We start from the raw sequence: 21,245 nt of genomic DNA, 5'->3' as shown, positions 1-21,245 counted from the left end.
CTTTGCAACAGGTATCATTATGTTTACCTCAGGAAGTGGGTTCTGCAGGAAGTGATTTCTGTCCTGTCCAGGAAACAAGTGTTATGAGTTATGGTGCATTATGGGGTCCTTCTCTCTCTTAAAGAGATAGTTCGGAAATGTTGGACATAAGACCTGTTTTCCAACTCAGCCGGTGTGATGGAGACGTCTGGAGACGTTTTCAAGAAATTTCATTCAGTTCTAGTTGCCAAGTTCGCTGGTTCTATGGCTAGCGCAAGTCAGTGGTACACGCTAGCATGGCATTAGAAACACTCATACCGACTCCACAGTGCAGAATGTCTATAAAACCAACCTTGCAATTTGAAGGATTTATGTCTCAGCAGCAGCAGCAGCAGCAGTGCGTCATACTCCCGGCAACGGCGGACTGATTCCACTGCTGCTGAGAAAGTAGTCCCTCAAAAATTCATGCGATGCGAGGTTAGTTTTGTTTCAAATATTATTCTATCAACACAGATATGCACATCGATAGTCTGCAGTTACAATTGATTTGCCTCGGGTGCACTGTGGAGTTGGTATGAGTGTTTTTAATGCCATGCTAACTGGTACCACTGACTTGCAAAAATTCCAAACTATCCCTTTAAGGTTAATTAGGGTTAGGGTTCCTCTTATGGTCTGTGGTGCCGTGAATTCACTTTACTGTATAGATAATGGAACTATAGATAAGAGAATGGGACTGAAGACTAAAGTGTGCTTGGCTGATCTAATGCAGCATCTGTTTCCCGATCCCAAGTACCGAATCTAAGCCAGTCTGGGTATTATTTAACTGATCGGAGAGCGGTTATCGTTTATTTGCGCCAGCTGTTGGCTTTGGCTTTATTAATAGTGAACAGGTCCTTCATGTAGCTCAGCTGTGAACTGAAACATGGCTCGTATCAATAGTTTAAAAAAACGCTAACCCATAAAGCTGACATTGCACATCCCAACACAGAATACAGCATCTGTTTGCTCAGCTGTAATTAGGTGTTAAAAAACCAACAGCACTTTCAACAACACAATCGTCTTGTTTTCTCAACCCCAGGCTCCTATTTTAGTTTCATTAAGGGAGAATTTGAAATTAAACCTTCTGGTCACAGCGATGATTCCAGATCCCAAACAGAAAATGCCATAGAAAGAAGCTCTTGAGATTTGCCAGTGTGTCAGTTTTGTGTTATGCAGAAGAATGTTCCCTCTGTTGCCTCTTAAGCTTCAGACGTTTTTACTGGCCAAAAAAAAAAACCCAATAACTGAGATCTGATAGGAATTTCTCCTCACAATTAGCCAAGTGCACTAATGAGGCATGCCAGGAGGTTCATCGCTGATCCCGAGGCTCTTGAGTTAGAAGTAACTCGTCTCAGATGTCTCTGATTGGAATACGCACATAATACTCTGATACAAAGCACCTATGAATTCTGGCTTTCACTCACAAACAAGCATGTACAAACATGTCACTTTTTCCTTTCTTAAAACATCTAACACAGATTTGTGTTTGCAGTGTGGTAAGCCTCTGCCAGGCCTGACCAAACAGGATGATTGCTGTGGAAGTGTGGGATCCTCTTGGGGTCTGCACAAGTGCCAGAAGTGTCCGACCAAACCCGGTAAGCCGCCGACTAACGCCTCCAAAAATTTGACTCAATGTTTTTTCCCCCTGCCCGGTCCTATTACATGCTTAAATCCAATCTATTGGTCTAATTCCGTTATGACTGGTTTTCATTTTAACACCTTTAACACCGAGCGTGTCGCAGACGATACCATGTTCGCGCAAGCGCACTTTGCATTACCGTAATTACGCGACGGTTTGTGCTATCGGAAAAATTCTAATTGTTTCTGAAAGCGGAGAAGTTGCACATCGAAGCCGACATAATGGTTATTACGGTAATTTCACTCGCGCTGTTGCGGGGAAGCTGGACAATCAGCGCCTTTGCGGCCAGAGAGGGAAAAAAAACACCTGTACATTGTGACCATTTTTTGTGCATACAACATGCGGATTAGGTAAATTGGTCATTCTAAATTGACCGTAGACATGAGCGTGAATGGTTGTTTTTTCTCTAAATGTGGCCCTGCGATGGACTGGTGAACTCTCCAGGGTGTACCCTGCCAATCGCCCCCCCCCCCCCCCCCCCTGGGAGGGGGGGGGGGGGCGTAAGTTTCCCAGTTTTCCCAGTTTCCCAGTTTCCCAATCTGGGAAACTGGGCACTACTTGCAAAAGCACTTACTCACAGGATAATTTCTTGCCATTTTGTGGCTAAAATAAAAATTCCAGACCGATATTTTGAGGCCTAGGTGTTGAAAGGTTAATAATTGGTGAGGTATATTTGTAAAAACAAGACTTATTATAGGACACGTGTCAAACTCAAGGCCCGGGGGCCCGATGTGGCCCGCCACGTAATTTTATGTGGCCCCACGAGTGATTAATTGGTCTTAAATATCTGTGTTAAAATAGGTCTATGCTTCTTTAAGGCGTGCGTTGACCATAAACTACATTTCCCACAATGCATGGCGATTGTGTTACCCGCAAAGTGACGGCATCACCATCGCGGACCAGGTTACAGCTATAATGCATCATATTTGTAACTTGAATCAGTAATAAATACAGAAAGTTATTAAGCAATATGTTACGGAGTAGTTACCTTTATTTAACATTATATTTGGTTACATTGAGTTACATTTATTCTGTATGACGATTACATCTGGCCCTTTGAGGGTAACCATTATGTTGATGTGAACTATATTATGAATATTATGAACAACACTGGTGACTGGTGTTTCATTAGATTTATCTCCTTTCGGGAGGATTTGAAAATGAAGCCATTTGTGCTTCCATAAAAAAACAGCAAAGCAAACGAAAACACATTTAGCACAGAGATGAGAGTCTGCGGTGGGCACACGTGCCACCCACTCTGCACACAGCGTGAAAAGAGTGAGTTACCAGAGCTGCGGTGGGTTTGAGGAAGGGTTGTAACGCTGGCAGGAAGGGTGGGTGGTCAAACTGTAGATAGGGACTCTTGCTCAGCAGCAATGGTGGCACAGCACTGTCACTTTCATGCCTCGGTAATCAATCCGTTCCAGTCTTTATCTCCGGTTCCTGCTCTTCCTAAGTCCCCGGCACGATTCCCTTTGTCTCCCAGATGTTTTCCTCTCTGCTCCCTCCTTTGAAGTTTGGGGAAGAAACAGAGTGAATTCTCATTTTTATGGTTGTTTTTGCAGCATATTGTAGGCCTGGGTCCTGTAGGTCACACGCAGGCAGGAAAAGAAAGAGTTGAGAATGTAAGAGAGGGGGAAAAAAATCAAGTCAAAATGAAGTCATAATACTATGTCCCAGAAGTTTTAATACGAGAGATGCTTTGAATTCCTTCAAAGATCTCAGTTTAGACATTTTCTGCCAGATCTTGCAACTGCTGAACTGAAACCCCCCCCCCCCCCCCCCGAATGGTCTGGACCCGTGTACTTTTCTGATGCGTTTGACAGGAATGATGTGTAACCTGGAACGACGACGAATCCCTGAAAAACGATGCCGTTTTTAAGTGTTTAGAGAGAAATCACGTAGCTTGAAAGGAGTCTCCTGTGTGTCTTTGCTAGTGTGCGATAACAAGGTCGCGGAAGCCAGGTTTGAATTTTAGAGGTTGCATCGCTACCATTGGTCACTTTATAGCCGACTGCAGAGCTTTTATTACATTTTTACAGAGGATGCCAATAAAACCACATTTTAGTGAGGTTCAGTTGCAGGCTGCATTGTTGATGTCTGATTCCTGGATTGACTTCAAATATCCAAATCTCGTTTTATTCTTGGCCCATTTGTCCTCCTTACGTTGCTGTCAATACATTTGCATTCGTGTCAATAAATGAATTGATGCACACTCCTGGATGTGGATGTCGTACGCTAATGTGTATGCACTGCATCTTGCGGCAGGATTTTTGGCTTCGCGACATTATGTCACTGCTGCGGTCGTTAGAAAGTTAGGCCCACTTTACATTACGCTTTTCGCGACAGCGGGAACCTCGTGTAAAGAGAATTCCCGCAGTCTTCAAATTCGCTCCGGACAACTGCGAAGTGGTCGCCCGACAACTCAGCGGGAGTCCCCCGACAACCTCAAAGTGCGTATAAAGAGACTGCGTCGGGCTCGCGACAGCGGGATGTCAGGGTTTAAGCGATTAGCATATAGCACCCAAAAAATAAATGGTGGGGGTGAAGGAGGGCACTGTACGCTGTACGTGGAAGCACCCCTGAAACCAAGTGCCCGATCAGTATCTGGTCGGAGGACGAGATCCAGAAGAAGCTGGAGTCATCCAGGAACAACATGGCCTACGTAAAAATGCAACAGCGTACGCGGGAGGCCGGCTACGATCGCACAGTCGAGCAAGCAAAGAGGAAAGTTGTAAGCGCCGCGGTTGTCCTGCCAGATTTCCAGACGGTGGGTCTAAAGATGTCGCGACAGCGGGAAATTTCGGCGCTTTCCTGAAAAGCGTAATGTAAAGTGGGCCTCAGATCATATGCCTATAGTTTGTGTTTCAGAAAGGGAGCGCTGACGTTTAATGCCACTGTGTCACATCCTCCCAGTGGGAGTTGAGGCCTTTAGGAGCCGTGTTACATGCTGAGGATTCCTGGGGCATAATGTGATCCAGATCGAGCAGACGAAACCAGTCATCCCCTCTGGTTCTAATGATGAGAAGGAATGAGATTCTGCTTTGCACATTGTTCGACTGAATTGTAATTTCGATCAAAACTGTCCTCAAGGGGCTAATCTTTGTCTTGTGCCTGGGTGCAGGAGGCCGTTGTAGACAGAGGCGCAGCTTGTGAACAGGCAAGGCAGGCAACTGCTTGAGGCCCCCCGAGCCGATAGGGGGCCCCCGACACTCGGAGCCTGAGGGCTGTTTTTACTGAAATGTGCAGTGACCAGCCGCCTCCCCGTCCCATTCAAACAACAATGGGCGATTTGCAATGACATCTCAGTAGTAAACCTCCCTAAAGGGGCCCCACCTCACTTTAACCTGTGTGAAGTTATCAAGTTGGAAAATGAAGAGGATTATTTACAGTGTAATGCATATCTTTTTTACTCAGTTTATATTTGTTTTTTCAGTTATTTACAGTATTTTATTGTTCTACATATTTATATTGTTTTATAATGTGGGTTCTTTACAGTGTAATGTGTTTTTTTTTACTAAGTTTATACAGTTTCTTTAAAGCTATTTACAGTATTTTATTGTTCTTTACATTTATATTTTCACAAACTTTTTAATTACAAGATTTTTCCATGTTATTTCATTCATTTTGAAAAAAAAAAATTGAACTTTTTCAATGGTGTCAGATTATTTGTGACATAATGGTAATGAACACTGGTTAGAAGGAAGGGCCCCCTGGGAATTTTTGCTTAGGGCCCCTACAGACTCTAGAACCGCCTCTGGCGTTTAACAGAAACAGAATCTACTGCATTGTTAGAGTGGTGATATAATAACTCGAGGTTCTGAGTCCGACCCATTATCGTACAGTTGGTAGGACTCAACAACGGTGCCATCGGCCCCCAATCCTTTACTGCGAGTTTCACGGCTAATGGAATCCCAATGGGAAGCCGTTTTGCTTTACCATCTGTCATTGCTGGGCAGCGTTCTCCGTCTGTGATTCTTCTCATCTGCTGAAGCTGGGAGGCTTCCCAGGGATCCTGATCAGACGTCCCAGGGGCCCCCGAAGCAAACCACCACACCCACAGGAGCCTTGGCTGTCTTTAACTCTACCTCCCTGGGTCATCGAGGTTATCGTGATGTTAGTGCCCTTTTTTAACTGTCACTGCTGTCCCCAGACTCTTTTCCATCAACTCTAACTATGGGAGTTGTCTGCCTGTTTCAATAAGCGCACTCCCTCTCTGCGTCTCTATCATAAGGACACTGTTTTTCATGCGGTTTAGATCAATAAAGGAAGGACGAGCCAAAGCAGAAGGGGGGGGACCCTAGAGATTTGCAACTTGTGGATCTTCCCGCATGAACTCATCTCCCAAATCCCCCCCCCCCCATCCTTTTCCCCAGACATTTAATCTGACATCCATCAAAGGGCCAAAGCCTGCGCTCATTGCTTTTTTTTGTTATTGCTGATCAAACATGAACACTTGTTAATGACCAACAAAAGCCAGAGATGCAGCTTCGAAAAATAGGACGACAGATGCACTGGAACGGCTCCACGGCGGCTTTTCTCAGACGAAGACGTCACATCTCTGGTGTGACAGCGTTTGATTCATCGATGTTGACTTTAGCGTTATCCCTTCACAGCCAGAACGATGGAATCTATTAGCCGGGCAAGCACAATGGCAAATCAGGGTTCAGCAGACCCTAACCACCGCGAGACATAAATCCCAGCTGGAGGCAGATGGAATTTGCCGCAAGTTCTTAAATTGATACGAGCTAAATTGAGCATATTTTGACGGCGAATGCGCCGTGGCATGACTTCCCTGGAAGCGGCCCAGGTGGTTAGTATTCCGCAGTGAATTTTCAGATTACGGAGGAATGCGGGTCTGTTTTAAATGTGCGTTTGATGTAGAGCTGGTTGAGTCATGATTCAACCGACTCTTTGACCCGTGTCTTTAAATTAAAGTGATAGTTCAGAATTATGAACATAAGACCTATTTTCAAACTGTGATGGAGACGTCTGGAGACGTTTTCAAGAAATTTCATTCAGTTCTTCTAGTTGCCGAGTTCGCTGATGCTATGGCTAGCGCAAGTCAATGATACAAGTTAGCATGGCATTAAAAACACTCATACCGACTCCACAGTGCACCCGAGGCAAATCGATTGTAACGGCAGACTATCGATGTACATATCTCCACAAGTCAACTCAAGTCCGAGATAGGAACCTCCTGCAGCGCGCGACTCGCGCTAATCAGCCGGTTACGTTGTCATGAGTGGATCTGTAACCGAATCAGCCGGTTACGTGAGCGGATCTGTTTCCTAGCTAGCAGACGAGCGGTAGGCTATTTCTCCACGAGTCAGCAAATCCACAACAAAAGCCATACTTTCACTTCTGAAATAGCATGTTTATAGGTTATAGGCCCAGGTTTGATGTATAGATGTAGCATATAAAAATGATGTCGGTCGAGTTGTTAAATAGCCTAATAATAATAATAGTAATATGCTAATGCTAGACAGACTTTTCTATTGTTAACAAAACAACAACAAAGGATGAATTGTTATTATACTTGGACTGAGTTTTCTTGGCGATTTAGCAATACTGACTCAAGTGACTCGAATAACCCGGATCCTTAAAAAGAATCCAGTTTGCCAGGCCTAGTTTGATGCTCGTTACTTTAGCGCGGAGAAAAGGGCGGGAAACTGCGAAAAAAAACAGAGATACACTGTTGAGGATAGACGCGACGAGAAGATTTAATGTTGCAGAAAAGTGAAATAATCTCTTCATCAAAGCCCTCCTCGCTGTTGACGCACGTTGCATTGAAGCAGTACGATCCAGATATACAGCCCCGAGACTGTTGGTGATTATAAGAGCTCGTAGCTCGTCGACTGGTTCTGTTTCTGTACGTCTGTATCGGGGAGGATGTTGATACAAGTCCCATGTCTCCTAACTGATTAGCCTCGCTTTCGTGCGCATGGAGCGCGTTATTTACGAGGCATGCTGTGCGCGGACGCTGCCAAAATGTGCAAAATGCGGCGCGTGCCAGGGAGACTATTCTGTTTTTGAAAGCAAATGACTTCCCTTTAAACTGTTTGCTCAAATCAAGCGTTGGCTTAAAGGCCAAAGAAGTAGAGACTCTCAAGACGTCGAAAAAAAAACGTGATTAAAGAAATCTGTTTGCTCCTGGTTTCTCTTGATGCGGCACCAGTTTGTCCCGTGGCAACATGTCAGGAAATAAATCGCTGGACAGGGTTGTGTGTGTTGTTTTCCTTAAGAATTGTCCCCAATGAAATGGAAAGACAGATAATCCCTCCCCTCCCCCTCCCACTCCTGTAGTGTGGATAATGCCATCCATCCTTTCTCGTCTCCCACGGCTTCTCAAGTTTTTCCAGCATCATGAAGGAGTCCAACACTGAGGTTGCCTCTCAGGCAGGTCCTGGGGAAAAGCTGGTGAAGGGCTCCGAGCCCTGTGCCTCTCAGTCATAGTCGTAGAACAGCTACAGCCCCCGGGCTGGGTGGTCCACAGAGTGGTTCTACCAAATCTTAGATATCTTTGCAGCTGAAAAACCCATTTGCATCAAAACGCTGCCTCCCTCTGTCTTTACTTACTTTCTCTGTGAGCCAGTTTCACTTTCACGCTAAAAGAGAATTTGATTTAGGGTAACCCTAACCCTAACCCCACGGACGATAAATCTACGACGGGTCTTTTATCAGACAGGGTTAAACGGACCCTACTGTACTGGTCATGATACACAGATGTCTGATCGGCTCCACGCGACTCCCTCCATGTTTTATTTTAGGTGAAAGCCTAAGGATTAAGCTAAGGAAGTTTAAGATTAAGGAATTGACCCTGGAGTAAGTTAGCGAGATAGGGTTTGGAACTCGGAACTCGATTGAACTAACTGTTGCACAAACAGACTTTTGCATGGCGTTTTAAAAGACTTTAGCATAGTTTTAAAGGGAGCTCATTGCTTAGATCAGTGTTTCCCAACCCTGGTCCTCAGGGAACGCGGCCATGCCATGTTTTAGATGGCATAAAACACATAATTCAAATAATTCGTCAGCTCATCATCATATTTAAACTTTTGTAAAAAAAATCATGTTTCAACTTTTGTCAATTTTTTTTCAAAAACATTTATATTTCAACTTTTGTTAAAGAAAAATCAAAGATTTAATATTTCAACTTTTTTCAATTTCAATTTTTTATTTTTTTTTATATTTCTACTTTTGTCATTTTTTCCCCCAAAAAATGTATATTTCAACTTTCGTTTAAAAAAAATCAAAAATTTAATATTTCAACTTTTTTTTTTTAAATTCAAAAATGTTTATATTTCAACTTTTGTCAATTTTTTTCTAAAAATTTTATATTTCAACTTTTGTCTTTGAAAAAAATAAAAATAATAAAAAAAAATATATATATATATATTATTTAATTCTATTTTCAAAAATGTAATGTTTCAACTCTTGTTAAAAAAAAATAAAAAATAATAATATTGTTTTATCTGAATCCGGTGTTTTTGTAGCAGGGCCACATCTAAAACATGGCATGGCCGCGTTCCCCCCTGACCAGGGTTGTGTAACACCATTCAAAGCTCTTACTGACCGCAGAGGTCCTATCCTCACTACTAATAAGCCGTATTGAGACTCCTGAACGTCCCCCGCTGGGCTTCCCTTGGCTTGTGCATCCTGCTGCAACTCATGCCAGAGTTTCTCTGATTCCATCGCGGCGGGAGGGCGTGCCCACCGCCCACCACAACATCTAATTACTCAGAAGTCTCTTGAGAGGGGGGGGGGGATTAGACGAAGACGAGGAGGTGCTCCGACGGGAACAGGGTGCCCCGTTTTACTTCGTTCTGACCCACTTCTGCTCTGTCAAACCCCTCAGGTACAATTGTCCTGCCTGGTCCACTGAGTCCCAGCAGGGGCAAAAACATAGCGCAGCTTCCAGGACATTCCAGGAGCTCCATGTGACACAGATTCCAGTCACTCATGGGAAAAATGACACAAACTGATGACTGATTGTTATGTTGGTAACTCGACTTAACCCTTGAACACAGACACGTTTTGCACAAGCACACTTTGCATTAATTTAATTACGCAACGGTTTCTGCCATCGGAAATGTTCCAACGGTTTCCGAAACCCTGGGAAGTTGCACGTCAAAGTCAACATGTGGTTATTACGGTAATTTCCCTCGTAGACTTGCAGGAAGCCAGAGAATCAGTGTCTTTTGGCCTGTTTTTTGGACATTGAGACCAAACAAACAAACACGTTATTTTAAATATATTGTACAGTAAAATTGTGAATAACTGGAAAAATGGGCAAAAGCACTAAGTTACAGGACATTTTCTGACTCTTTTATGGTTAAAATTAGCATTTTTTATAGAAACTGGGGTTTAGAACCTCTAACCTACTTTTCCATCGTCCTCCGTCAGCGCTCTGTTGTGCAGATGTTGCGTCACCTCTTTTGGTTTTCAACCCTTTGTCACTGTGGCAATAATGAGTTTGGTAAAAAAAGTATTGTTTTTTCTGGCCTCCGAGTTTATTTGAAGGTTGTCGTCGCCATCATTTTCTTCTTGTTATTATTAACGAGTGGGAAATATCCAGATATTACTTCTTCCCGATATTTGCTCTAATTGGGTGATGATATTTACTGAAAGTGAATGAGTCGTGGTTTGCACTCTCTGCCCAGGTGTGCAGAGCCGGGAATCGAACCCCCATTTGAGTCGACACCACACACCTGAAATACACAGTTACACGAGTGTTTTACTGCTTCGGGAAAACGGGTGTTTCAGACGGTTTTTTTGAGGCCATTCCTGTGAAGCGTACCGTCGTACATTCCTGACGTGCACCATTAAAGCATTAGCCTCTCGTTTAAAGCTAATTTGCACGGTGGTCGATGACAAAGGTCAATGCCGTCGTGTAGGTTTCCTCGACTTCGTCTCTCCCCCGGGGGCTCGAGGCGAGGTAATATGATTTTTAAATGACACTGAGTGTTATTGTAACGTAGGGCTGGATGACAGTGCTCACTTATAAATATAGTTGATGGGGATCCATTTTCATACTCTTTCCGAAGTCCCCCCAGGACCCAGCTGTGGGTCACTTAATTTCTCCCGTTGCCAAGATGCTCACATCTGTAAGTTATACGCCGGAGTTCCAGCGATCTCTCTCTCTCTCTCTCTCTGGGCAATGAATGTCGTGCTTTGTGACAGAATGACACTGTAAGATCATCTCTTCCTCCAACCTCTAAATCTGCTGGTGCTTTCTCTTTCTCTTTCTGTTTCTGTTTCTGCAGCATTCACGGTGATTGCAAACGGACAAGTGGAATGTTCCAGTGGTTTTAAAAGGATGAATCTGACACACTGTCAAGGTAAGCTATTAAATATCTATGTATCTATATATCACATGACTTGTAGTTTGTGTATATGTATATGTATATGTACATGTACATGTACATGTATTTGTATATGTATGTATATGTATATGTATATATATCTATATATGTATGTGTATGTGTATATGTATATACATATATCTATATATGTGTATATATATGTATATTTGTGTATATATGTGTATATGTATATATATTTATATATGTGTATATATATGTGTATATGTATATATATTTATATATGTGTATGTATGTATATGTATATATATCTATATATGTATATGTATGTGTATATATATATCTATATATGTATATTTGTATATATATGTTTGTATGTATTTATATGTCTATATGTGTGTGCATATGTATATATATGTATATGTATATATATCTATATATGTGTATACATGTATATTTGTATATATATGTGTATATATGTATATTTGTATATATATGTGTATATATGTATGTATAAATGTGTGTGTGTGTATATAGGTATATATGTACTGTATGTATATAAACATATATGTATGTATGCATATAAGTGTATATATGTATATACATATATGTACGTATATGTGTATATACGTACATATATACATATATGTTTATATGTATATATACATACGCACACACACATATATACATTTATAAAGGTCCGGATGTGATAAAAAACGTACCATAGGTTTCTCAGCTGACAGGAAGCGTGTATAAGTATTATTTGCTGTACTTTTATCCCCTATGGGAACCAGGTCAGGGCTACTCTTAGCCTGGGTCCAGGGTCAGAGTTCAGCAGCCAATAAGTGTCCAAGGCAGCTGCTTTAATTGGTCTTCGGGGTTCTACATGGTGGGCTGAGATTATGGCATTTTTGACTTTGTTTGTTGCTCAGCTTTTTGTAGACGTTACCAGCAGCAGAAGAAAAGCTTTTCCCCCCCAGAGGAGGCCATTAGTCAGGCGGCCGCTCGCCGAAGAAGCGTTAAATCTCCCGTCGACTGAACCCTGTAGACTCTTAGAACAACAGCGAGGTTAATATACGGCTCAAAGGTTAAAGGAACACCCAAATCACACACGTTCAAATCTTTTTCATAATCTATTTTATAGCTGCAGCCGCCAACGTGTTGAGAGCTGGATTCAAGGAATCACTCAGAGTGTGACGATTGTGATGATATTCAATGATGTTTCGAGCAATAAAGTGCACTAAAATGTGTCAACGTGAATATATAAACCCCCCCGACTCTGAGACACAGCTTGATCTATGAAGTTAGAAAGCGATGCGGACACTTTATCTGCTCTGACAGTTCGTCCATGAGCTGATTCATGGCGTCATAATCTAAAGACATTGCTCAGTGATGCCTATGGAGGCCAGCGGTTCAACAGGTTCAACACGATCGGCCCCGTGATGATTGATCTGGGAAACGTATGTTTAATAAAGCCAGACACTTATTTTTCCAATAGTGTGTCAATAGCCAACTTCTTTTATTATTCGTACCTTCTATTTACGATTATTTCAAGATGTTCCTCTCGTTCGTTTCCAAAAAAATGTGACAGTTACCCACAATATTTAACAGATGCTTTTAAGTCTGTCCTTTTCAAGCTTTTCTGCAACTATTCCCCCCCCACCAAAAAATGATGATTTCTAATTCCAGGTGGCAAATCTTTCCTGTATTTGTATTTTGTCATCAGTATCTGGGTGATGTCACCGCTTGTCGTATTGGGGCCTCAATTCCTGAGCTGTTTACAGAACGTCTTAATGGAACAAAGTAGGACTTTGTCTCACAGCTTTTAGTACAGTGTATCCCAACCCTGGTCCTCAGGGAACACTGGCCCTGCCATGTTTTAGAAGTTGCCCTGTTTTTTCAAATAATTTAATGTTTCAACTTTTGTTTAAAAAAAAAATTATTTTAACTTTTAACTTTTGTCATTTAATTTAAAAAATAAGTTATATTTCAATTTTTTTTTTAAAGAAATATGTTTTTTTTTTTTTAATTAATGTTTAAACTTTTGTCAAAAAAAGTATTATTTTTTAGACTTTAAAAAAAATAAAATAATAATTTTTCAACTTTTGTCCAACAAAATTAAAACAAATGTAATGGTTTAACTTTTGTCCAAAAAAATGTAATGTTTCAACTTTTGATAATTTAAAAAAAATATATATTAATGTTCCAACTTCTGTCAAAAAATCTAAAATTTTATGTTTTAACTTTTGTCATTTAATTTAAAAAAAAGAAGTTATATTTCAATTTTTTAAAAATGTATTAATAGTATATATATTAATATAAAGTTTTTTTTATTTTTTTTTTTATTAATGTTTCAACTTTTGTAAAAAGAAAATTAAAAAAATGTAATGTTTCAACTTTTGACTTTAAAAAAACTTTTTTTAAAGTCCAGCAACTTTTGTAAAAAAATAAATAAATAAAAATAAATGTAATGTTTCAACTTTTGTCAAAATAATAAAAAAAAAATATGTTTTAACTTTTTTCATTTAAAAGAAAATATTATATTATATTATATGTTTCAACTTTTAACATGTTAAAAAAAAAAAAAATGTTTCAACTTCGGTTGTTTTGTTGAATGTTGTTCAAAAATGAATCAGGTGTTTTTAGAGCAGGGCAACATGTAAAACATGGCAGGGCAGATTTCCCTGAGGACCAGGGTTGTAGTGTGAGCATGAGTTAACGGACAGTGACATCCTCGCTGCGATGATGATGATGATGATGATGATGACATCATCCTGATAAGATTGTCCCGTTGCTGTTCTTTGACTTTGGAGACGATTTTTTTCCCTTTATCCTCAACAGCTGCTTCTTATAAACTCGGTTCAGCCCAAACGTGACCTTTTCTCTGCTTCTGTGCTTACATACTGTAGCTGCGTGTGTCATCGGTTGTTGGCGGTTAACTGGTAGCGAGATGAAGACTCTGTTGTACTGAGTGTTGTTTGGGTGCAGCAGGTTAGTATCTCAGGTTTGAACTGGAGGAAAACTGCTTTGACAGTGTTTGCATTCACGATTGGCAGCATGTGAAATGAACTTATGTCTGTTTTGAGACTTGTAGAGCGGAGGTTTTCTCCCTTTTGGCCGCAACAGCCGATACATAATAAAGACGGCGATGTTGCCAATTTTTCTTCGCAGTTTCCATCAATTTTGCCGGGTGTTTATTTGAAACTTGTTTTTCCAGGATTTACGAGCGGGTCAAGGTCACGTCAGGCTGCAGCTGACACCTAAAACAGAGTTAGGTAACAGTCGTATATCATTAAACGCCAAAGCGCAGTCTCCATAAAAGCTGCTGATGGAGGTTTTTATCCCCAAGACTATTTGTCAGCGAGAGCGACTGAGCGTGAAGTCAAAATAGACGTTGAGATTATGACGCTGATGGTGACACGTTGTTCTGCAGAGTCACTTTCAATCCCAGTCAAAGACTCAAGCAGATGTAACAATAACACTAATCTGAGAGTCGACTGAACCCTGGATTAAAGAGGTCGACCTGAACTATGACCAGATTACAACTGTGTGAAAACTCTCAGGCAACACGTCATCTGTGTTCTTCACCTTCACGGCATCCTCTCCTCATCCTCTCCTCATCCTCTCCTCATCCTCTCTTCATCCTCTCCTCATCCTCTCTTCATCCTCTACTCATCCTCTCTTCATCCTCTCCTCATCCTCTCTTCGTCTTCTCCTCATCCTCTCCTCATCCTCTCTTCGTCCTCTCTTCATCCTCTACTCATCCTCTCCTCATCCTCTCTTCATCCTCTACTCATCCTCTCTTCATCCTCTCCTCATCCTCTCTTCATCCTCTACTCATCCTCTCTTCATCCTCTCTTCATCCTCTACTCATCCTCTCTTCGTCCTCTCTTCGTCCTCTCCTCATCCTCTCCTCATCCTCCCTTCATCCTCTACTCATCCTCTACTCATCCTCTACTCATCCTCTCCTCATCCTCTCTTCATCCTCTCTTCGTCCTCTCTTCGTCCTCTCCTCATCCTCTCCTCATCCTCCCTTCATCCTCTACTCATCCTCTACTCATCCTCTCTTCATCCTCTCCTCATCCTCTCTTCATCCTCTCTTCGTCCTCTCTTCGTCCTCTCCTCATCCTCTCCTCATCCTCTCCTCATCCTCTACTCATCCTCTACTCATCCTCTCTTCATCCTCTCCTCATCCTCTCTTCATCCTCTCTTCGTCCTCTCTTCATCCTCTACTCATCCTCTACTCATCCTCTACTCATCCTCTACTCATCCTCTCCTCATCCTCTCCTCATCCTCTCCTCATCCTCTCTTCATCCTCTCCTCATCCTCTCCTCATCCTCTCTTCGTCTTCTCCTCATCCTCTCCTCATCCTCTCTTCGTCCTCTCTTCAGCCTCTACTCATCCTGTCTTCATCCTCTCTTCATCCTCCTCATCCTCTCCTCATCCTCTCTTCATCCTCTCTTCATCCTCTCTTCGTCCTCTCTTCGTCCTCTCCTCATCCTCTCCTCATCCTCTCCTCATCCTCTCCTCATCCTCTCTTCATCCTCTCCTCATCCTCTCCTCGTCCTCTCTTCATCCTCTCTTCGTCCTCTCTTCGTCCTCTCTTCATCCTCTCCTCATCCTCTCTTCATCCTCTACTCATCCTCTCTTCATCCCCTCTTCATCCTCCTCATCCTCTCCTCATCCTCTCTTCATCCTCTCCTCATCCTCTACTCATCCTCTACTCGTCCTTTCTTCATCCTCTCTTCATCCTCTCCTCATCCTCTACTCATCCTCTCTTCATCCACTACTCATCCTCTCTTCATCCTCTCCTCATCCTCTCTTCATCCTCTCCTCATCCTCTACTCATCCTCTCTTCATCCTCTACTCATCCTCTCTTCATCCTCTACTCGTCCTCATCCTCTCCTCATCCTCTCCTCATCCTCTCCTCACCGTCTCCTCATCCTCTCCTCGTCCTCTCTTTGTCCTCTCCTCACCGTCTCCTCATCCACTCTTCATCCTCTCCTCATCCTCTCCTCATCCTCTACTCATCCTCTACTCATCCTCTCTTCATCCTCTCCTCATCCTCTCTTCATCCTCTCTTCGTCCTCTCTTCATCCTCTACTCATCCTCTACTCATCCTCTCCTCATCCTCTCCTCATCCTCTCTTCATCCTCTCCTCATCCTCTCCTCATCCTCTCTTCGTCTTCTCCTCATCCTCTCCTCATCCTCTCTTCGTCCTCTCTTCAGCCTCTACTCATCCTGTCTTCATCCTCTCTTCATCCTCCTCATCCTCTCCTCATCCTCTCTTCATCCTCTCTTCATCCTCTCTTCGTCCTCTCTTCGTCCTCTCCTCATCCTCTCCTCATCCTCTCCTCATCCTCTCCTCATCCTCTCTTCATCCTCTCCTCATCCTCTCCTCGTCCTCTCTTCATCCTCTCTTCGTCCTCTCTTCGTCCTCTCTTCATCCTCTCCTCATCCTCTCTTCATCCTCTACTCATCCTCTCTTCATCCCCTCTTCATCCTCCTCATCCTCTCCTCATCCTCTCTTCATCCTCTCCTCATCCTCTACTCATCCTCTACTCGTCCTTTCTTCATCCTCTCTTCATCCTCTCCTCATCCTCTACTCATCCTCTCTTCATCCACTACTCATCCTCTCTTCATCCTCTCCTCATCCTCTCTTCATCCTCTCCTCATCCTCTACTCATCCTCTCTTCATCCTCTACTCATCCTCTCTTCATCCTCTACTCGTCCTCATCCTCTCCTCATCCTCTCCTCATCCTCTCCTCACCGTCTCCTCGTCCTCTCTTTGTCATCTCCTCATCCTCTCCTCATCCTCTCCTCACCGTCTCCTCATCCTCTCCTCGTCCTCTCTTTGTCCTCTCCTCACCGTCTCCTCATCCACTCTTCATCCTCTCCTCATCCTCTCCTCATCCTCTCCTCACCCTCTCCTCATCCTCTCCTCACCGTCTCCTCGTCCTCTCTTTGTCCTCTCCTCACCGTCTCCTCATCCTCTCCTCATCCTCTCCTCATCCTCTCCTCACCGTCTCCTCATCCTCTCCTCATCCTCTCCTCATCCTCTCCTCACCCTCTCTTCATCCTCTCCTCACCGTCTCCTCGTCCTCTCTTTGTCCTCTCCTCACCGTCTCCTCATCCTCTCCTCATCCTCTCCTCATCCTCTCCTCACCGTCTCCTCATCCTCTCCTCATCCTCTCCTCATCCTCTCCTCATCCTCTCCTCGTCCTCTCTTTGTCCTCTCCTCACCGTCTCCTCATCCTCTTCTCATCCTTTTTGATTTGTAATTCTAAGCCAAAGTCAAGTCAAAATTCTGTGAATAAAGTCAGAGTTTTGAGAGCAAAGTCAGAATTCCGAGTTTAAAGTCAGTATTCTGCGAATAAAATCAGTTTTGAGAACTAAGTCACAATTCCGCGGCCAACTGGTAGCAAGATGAAGACTTTGTTGTACATCTTGTTCCAACTTTTAAAGTCAGAAATTCTGAGTTTAAAGTCAGAGTTCTGAGATTTAAAGAGGAATAGATTAAAAGAAAGATTAAGATATAAAACAACAACAACAATAGAAACAGACAACAAAGGGATAGATATTGAAACGTTCATTGGATTTCCTTCAGCTTCGCTAGTTTATACGCTCATTTTTTCCAGCAGGAACGCAAAAACAGCAAAATAACAAAACAAGAGCAGATTAATTAGAATTTGGAAAATGTGTGGTGGCAGAGCTATTGAGTTCTGGTCGTCAGAGTAATTGGAAAAGACCTAATGATGTTCCTCTTTGTTTGACACTGTAAAACAACAAACTTCGCCCCGGTCCCAGTGTAATTGCATGACGACGGGCCCCAAATATGTCGTCCCCCGCCTCCCCCCACCTTTCCCTTCCTGGCTGGCATATTAAGATTTTACTGTAGCTTATTGACTCAGGAGCTGTTTGAGCAGTAAGTAAAGATTACACATTACTCACCAGAGAACCTCTGATGTGAGCTCGGGACGATGATGTGACCGCGTTGGATAATCGAAAACATCGTCCTCTCGACTGAAAATGATGCCAAAGTCAGATTATAATGGCTTGCAGTCTACACGAGTACCAGTGTATTCATGAGTATTGTCTGGTTTACAGTGGTTAAATGTATTGTGCATGTTTCCCTTATGTCATCACCCCCTCCCTCCCTCCCTGCCTGCTCACTTTTGCTTTCATACAACCGTGTAACCTTCAGTATTTCACCACTCTGCAGCAGCTACATGATCTATGGCAGTGTAATTTGTCACCTTTCAAGGTGTAAATGTTCTCTAAAGCCCTGACATCATCTCAGCATGAAAACCCTCCGCGCTCTTAATGTGAAACGCAGAGCACTTAATCCGATACTGATACTTGTACCAGGTTTGGTTAAAGGGGAGGTTCAGTGGGAGTTCACAAATTCCTGTCAGGGGAGAAACATGACTTCATAATATTTCCAAAATCAGATTGCACTGGATACTATGGACTGTTCTGACTTTCTACTCAGAATTCTGAGTTTAAACTGAGAACTATGACTTTAAACTCAGAATTATGAGTTTAAAACTCAGAATCCTGACTTTATTCTCAGAATTCGGACTTCAAAACTCAGAATTATGACTTTAAAGCTCAGAATTCAGAATTATGACTTTAAATTCAGAATCCTGACTTTATTCTCAGAATTCTGACTTTAAAGCTCAGAATTCAGAATTCTGACTTTAAAGCTCAGAATTCAGAATTATGAGCTTTAAACTCAGAATTATGACTTCAAAACAGAATTATGACTTTAAAGCTCAAAATCCTGACTTCATTCTCAGAATTCTGACTTCAAAACTCAGAATTGACTTTAAAGCTCAGAATTCAGAATTATGACTTTAAAGCTCAGAATTCAGAATTATGAGCTTTAAACTCAGAATTATGACTTCAAAACTCAGAATTATGATTTTAAAGCTCAGAATTCAGAATTATGAGCTTTAAACTCAGAATTCTGACTTCAAAACTCAAAATTATAACTTTAAAGCTCAGAATTCAGAACTCTGACTAAACTCAGAATATGACTTTAAACTCAGAATCCTGACTTCAAAACTCAGAATTCTGACTTCAAAACTCAGAATTCTGACTTTAAAGCTCAGAATTCAGAATTATGACTTTAAAGCTCAGAATTATGACTTCAAAACTCAGAATTATGACTTTAAAGCACAGAATTCAGAATTATGACTTTAAACTCAGAATTCAGAATTATGACTAAACCCAGAATATGACTTTAAACTCAGAATCCTGACTTCAAAACTCAGAATTCTGACTTCAAAACTCAGAATTCTGACTTTAAAGCTCAGAATTCAGAATTATGACTTTAAAGCTCAGAATTATGACTTCAAAACTCAGAATTATGACTTTAAAGCACAGAATTCAGAATTATGACTTTAAACTCAGAATTCAGAATTATGACTAAACCCAGAATATGACTTTAAACTCAGAATCCTGACTTCAAAACTCAGAATTCTGACTTCAAAACTCAGAATTCTGACTTTAAAGCTCAGAATTCAGAATTATGACTTTAAAGCTCAGAATTATGACTTCAAAACTCAGAATTCTGACTTCAAAACTCAAAATTATAACTTTAAAGCTCAGAATTCAGAACTCTGACTAAACTCAGAATATGACTTTAAACTCAGAATCCTGACTTCAAAACTCAGAATTCTGACTTCAAAACTCAGAATTCTGACTTTAAAGCTCAGAATTCAGAATTATGACTTTAAAGCTCAGAATTATGACTTCAAAACTCAGAATTATGACTTTAAAGCACAGAATTCAGAATTATGACTTTAAACTCAGAATTCAGAATTATGACTAAACCCAGAATATGACTTTAAACTCAGAATCCTGACTTCAAAACTCAGAATTCTGACTTCAAAACTCAGAATTCTGACTTTAAAGCTCAGAATTCAGAATTATGACTTTAAAGCTCAGAATTATGACTTCAAAACTCAGAATTATGACTTTAAAGCACAGAATTCAGAATTATGAGCTTTAAACTCAGAATTATGACTTCAAAACAGAATTATGACTTTAAAGCTCAATATCCTGACTTCATTCTCAGAATTCTGACTTCAAAACTCAGAATTGACTTTAAAGCTCAGAATTCAGAATTCTGACTTTAAAGCTCAGAATTCAGAATTATGAGCTTTAAACTCAGAATTATGACTTCAAAACTCAGAATTATGACTTTAAAGCTCAGAATTCAGAATTATGAGCTTTAAACTCAGAATTATGACTTCAAAACTCAGAATTATAACTTTAAAGCTCAGAATTCAGAACTCTGACTAAACTCAGAATATGACTTTAAACTCAGAATCCTGACTTCAAAACTCAGAATTCTGACTTCAAAACTCAGAATTCTGACTTTAAAGCTCAGAATTCAGAATTATGACTTTAAAGCTCAGAATTATGACTTCAAAACTCAGAATTATGACTTTAAAGCACAGAATTCAGAATTATGACTTTAAACTCAGAATTCAGAAATATGACTTTAAAGCTCAGAATTCAGAATTATGACTTTAAACTCAGAATTATGACTTTATTATCAAAATTCTGACTTTAAAACTCAAAATTCTGACTAAAACTCAAAATTCCGACTTTAAAACTCAGAATTCGGGCCATAATCCTCTTTAATAAGATCCTGTATAACTGATGCGTAACTATCTTTTTCCACAGACATCAACGAGTGCCTGTTGCCCGGGATCTGTAAGAACGCCGAGTGTCTCAACACCAAGGGCAGCTACAGGTGCATGTGTAAACTGGGCTACATGCTAGACACCGCTAGAAGTCACTGTGTCTGTGAGTATTGCGTATCGAAGCGTCATTTAAAGCCGTGGCTATTCTATTACTCTGTTTTTTTTAATGTACCAACCCTCTCTTCTTTTATCAGCGGACAAGGCTGTGTCTAACCAGAGGGCGCTGTGTTACCGGTCGGTGTCGGCGAGCACGTGCTCGATGCCCCTTGCGCAACACATCACCAAGCAGATCTGCTGCTGCAGCCGCGTCGGCAAGGCCTGGGGCGCTGGGTGTGATCGCTGCCCTTTGCCGGAGTCAGGTACAGTGCAATGTGACTCTAAACTAAGTCTAAAACTAAAATGAGCAGTGAAAAAATTATTTACTTCATTGAAATAAAAATAAAAACGACAAAAAAAACTCAAACTAAACAGAATTTAGACAGAATTCTGAGTTTAAAGTCAGAATTCTGGGAATACATTTAGAATTCTGTGTTTAAAGTCAGAATTCCGAGT

The 21,245-nt window shown here is 41.5% G+C and overlaps 1 protein-coding gene across 1 annotated transcript in view; it reads left to right on the top strand.

The window, feature by feature from the left end:
* LOC310929293 (latent-transforming growth factor beta-binding protein 2-like) overlaps nt 1-21,245 on the top strand; it is a gene marked incomplete at both ends in the record, with an annotated part of 118,933 nt that overhangs the window by 54,690 nt on the left and 42,998 nt on the right. Inside the window, 4 exons of the mRNA XM_083892015.1 lie at nt 1,511-1,613; nt 10,921-10,995; nt 20,674-20,796; nt 20,888-21,052. Of these exons, the coding sequence (XP_083748141.1) occupies nt 1,511-1,613; nt 10,921-10,995; nt 20,674-20,796; nt 20,888-21,052 (466 nt within the window). The remainder of the gene's footprint in view (nt 1-1,510; nt 1,614-10,920; nt 10,996-20,673; nt 20,797-20,887; nt 21,053-21,245) is intronic.

Source organism: Microchirus variegatus, assembly GCF_963457635.1.
Source record: "Microchirus variegatus genome assembly, chromosome: 7".
Taxonomy (NCBI): domain Eukaryota; kingdom Metazoa; phylum Chordata; class Actinopteri; order Pleuronectiformes; family Soleidae; genus Microchirus; species Microchirus variegatus.
Note: the sequence above shows the minus strand (reverse complement) of the source record. Positions and strands in the feature narration are given on the sequence as shown.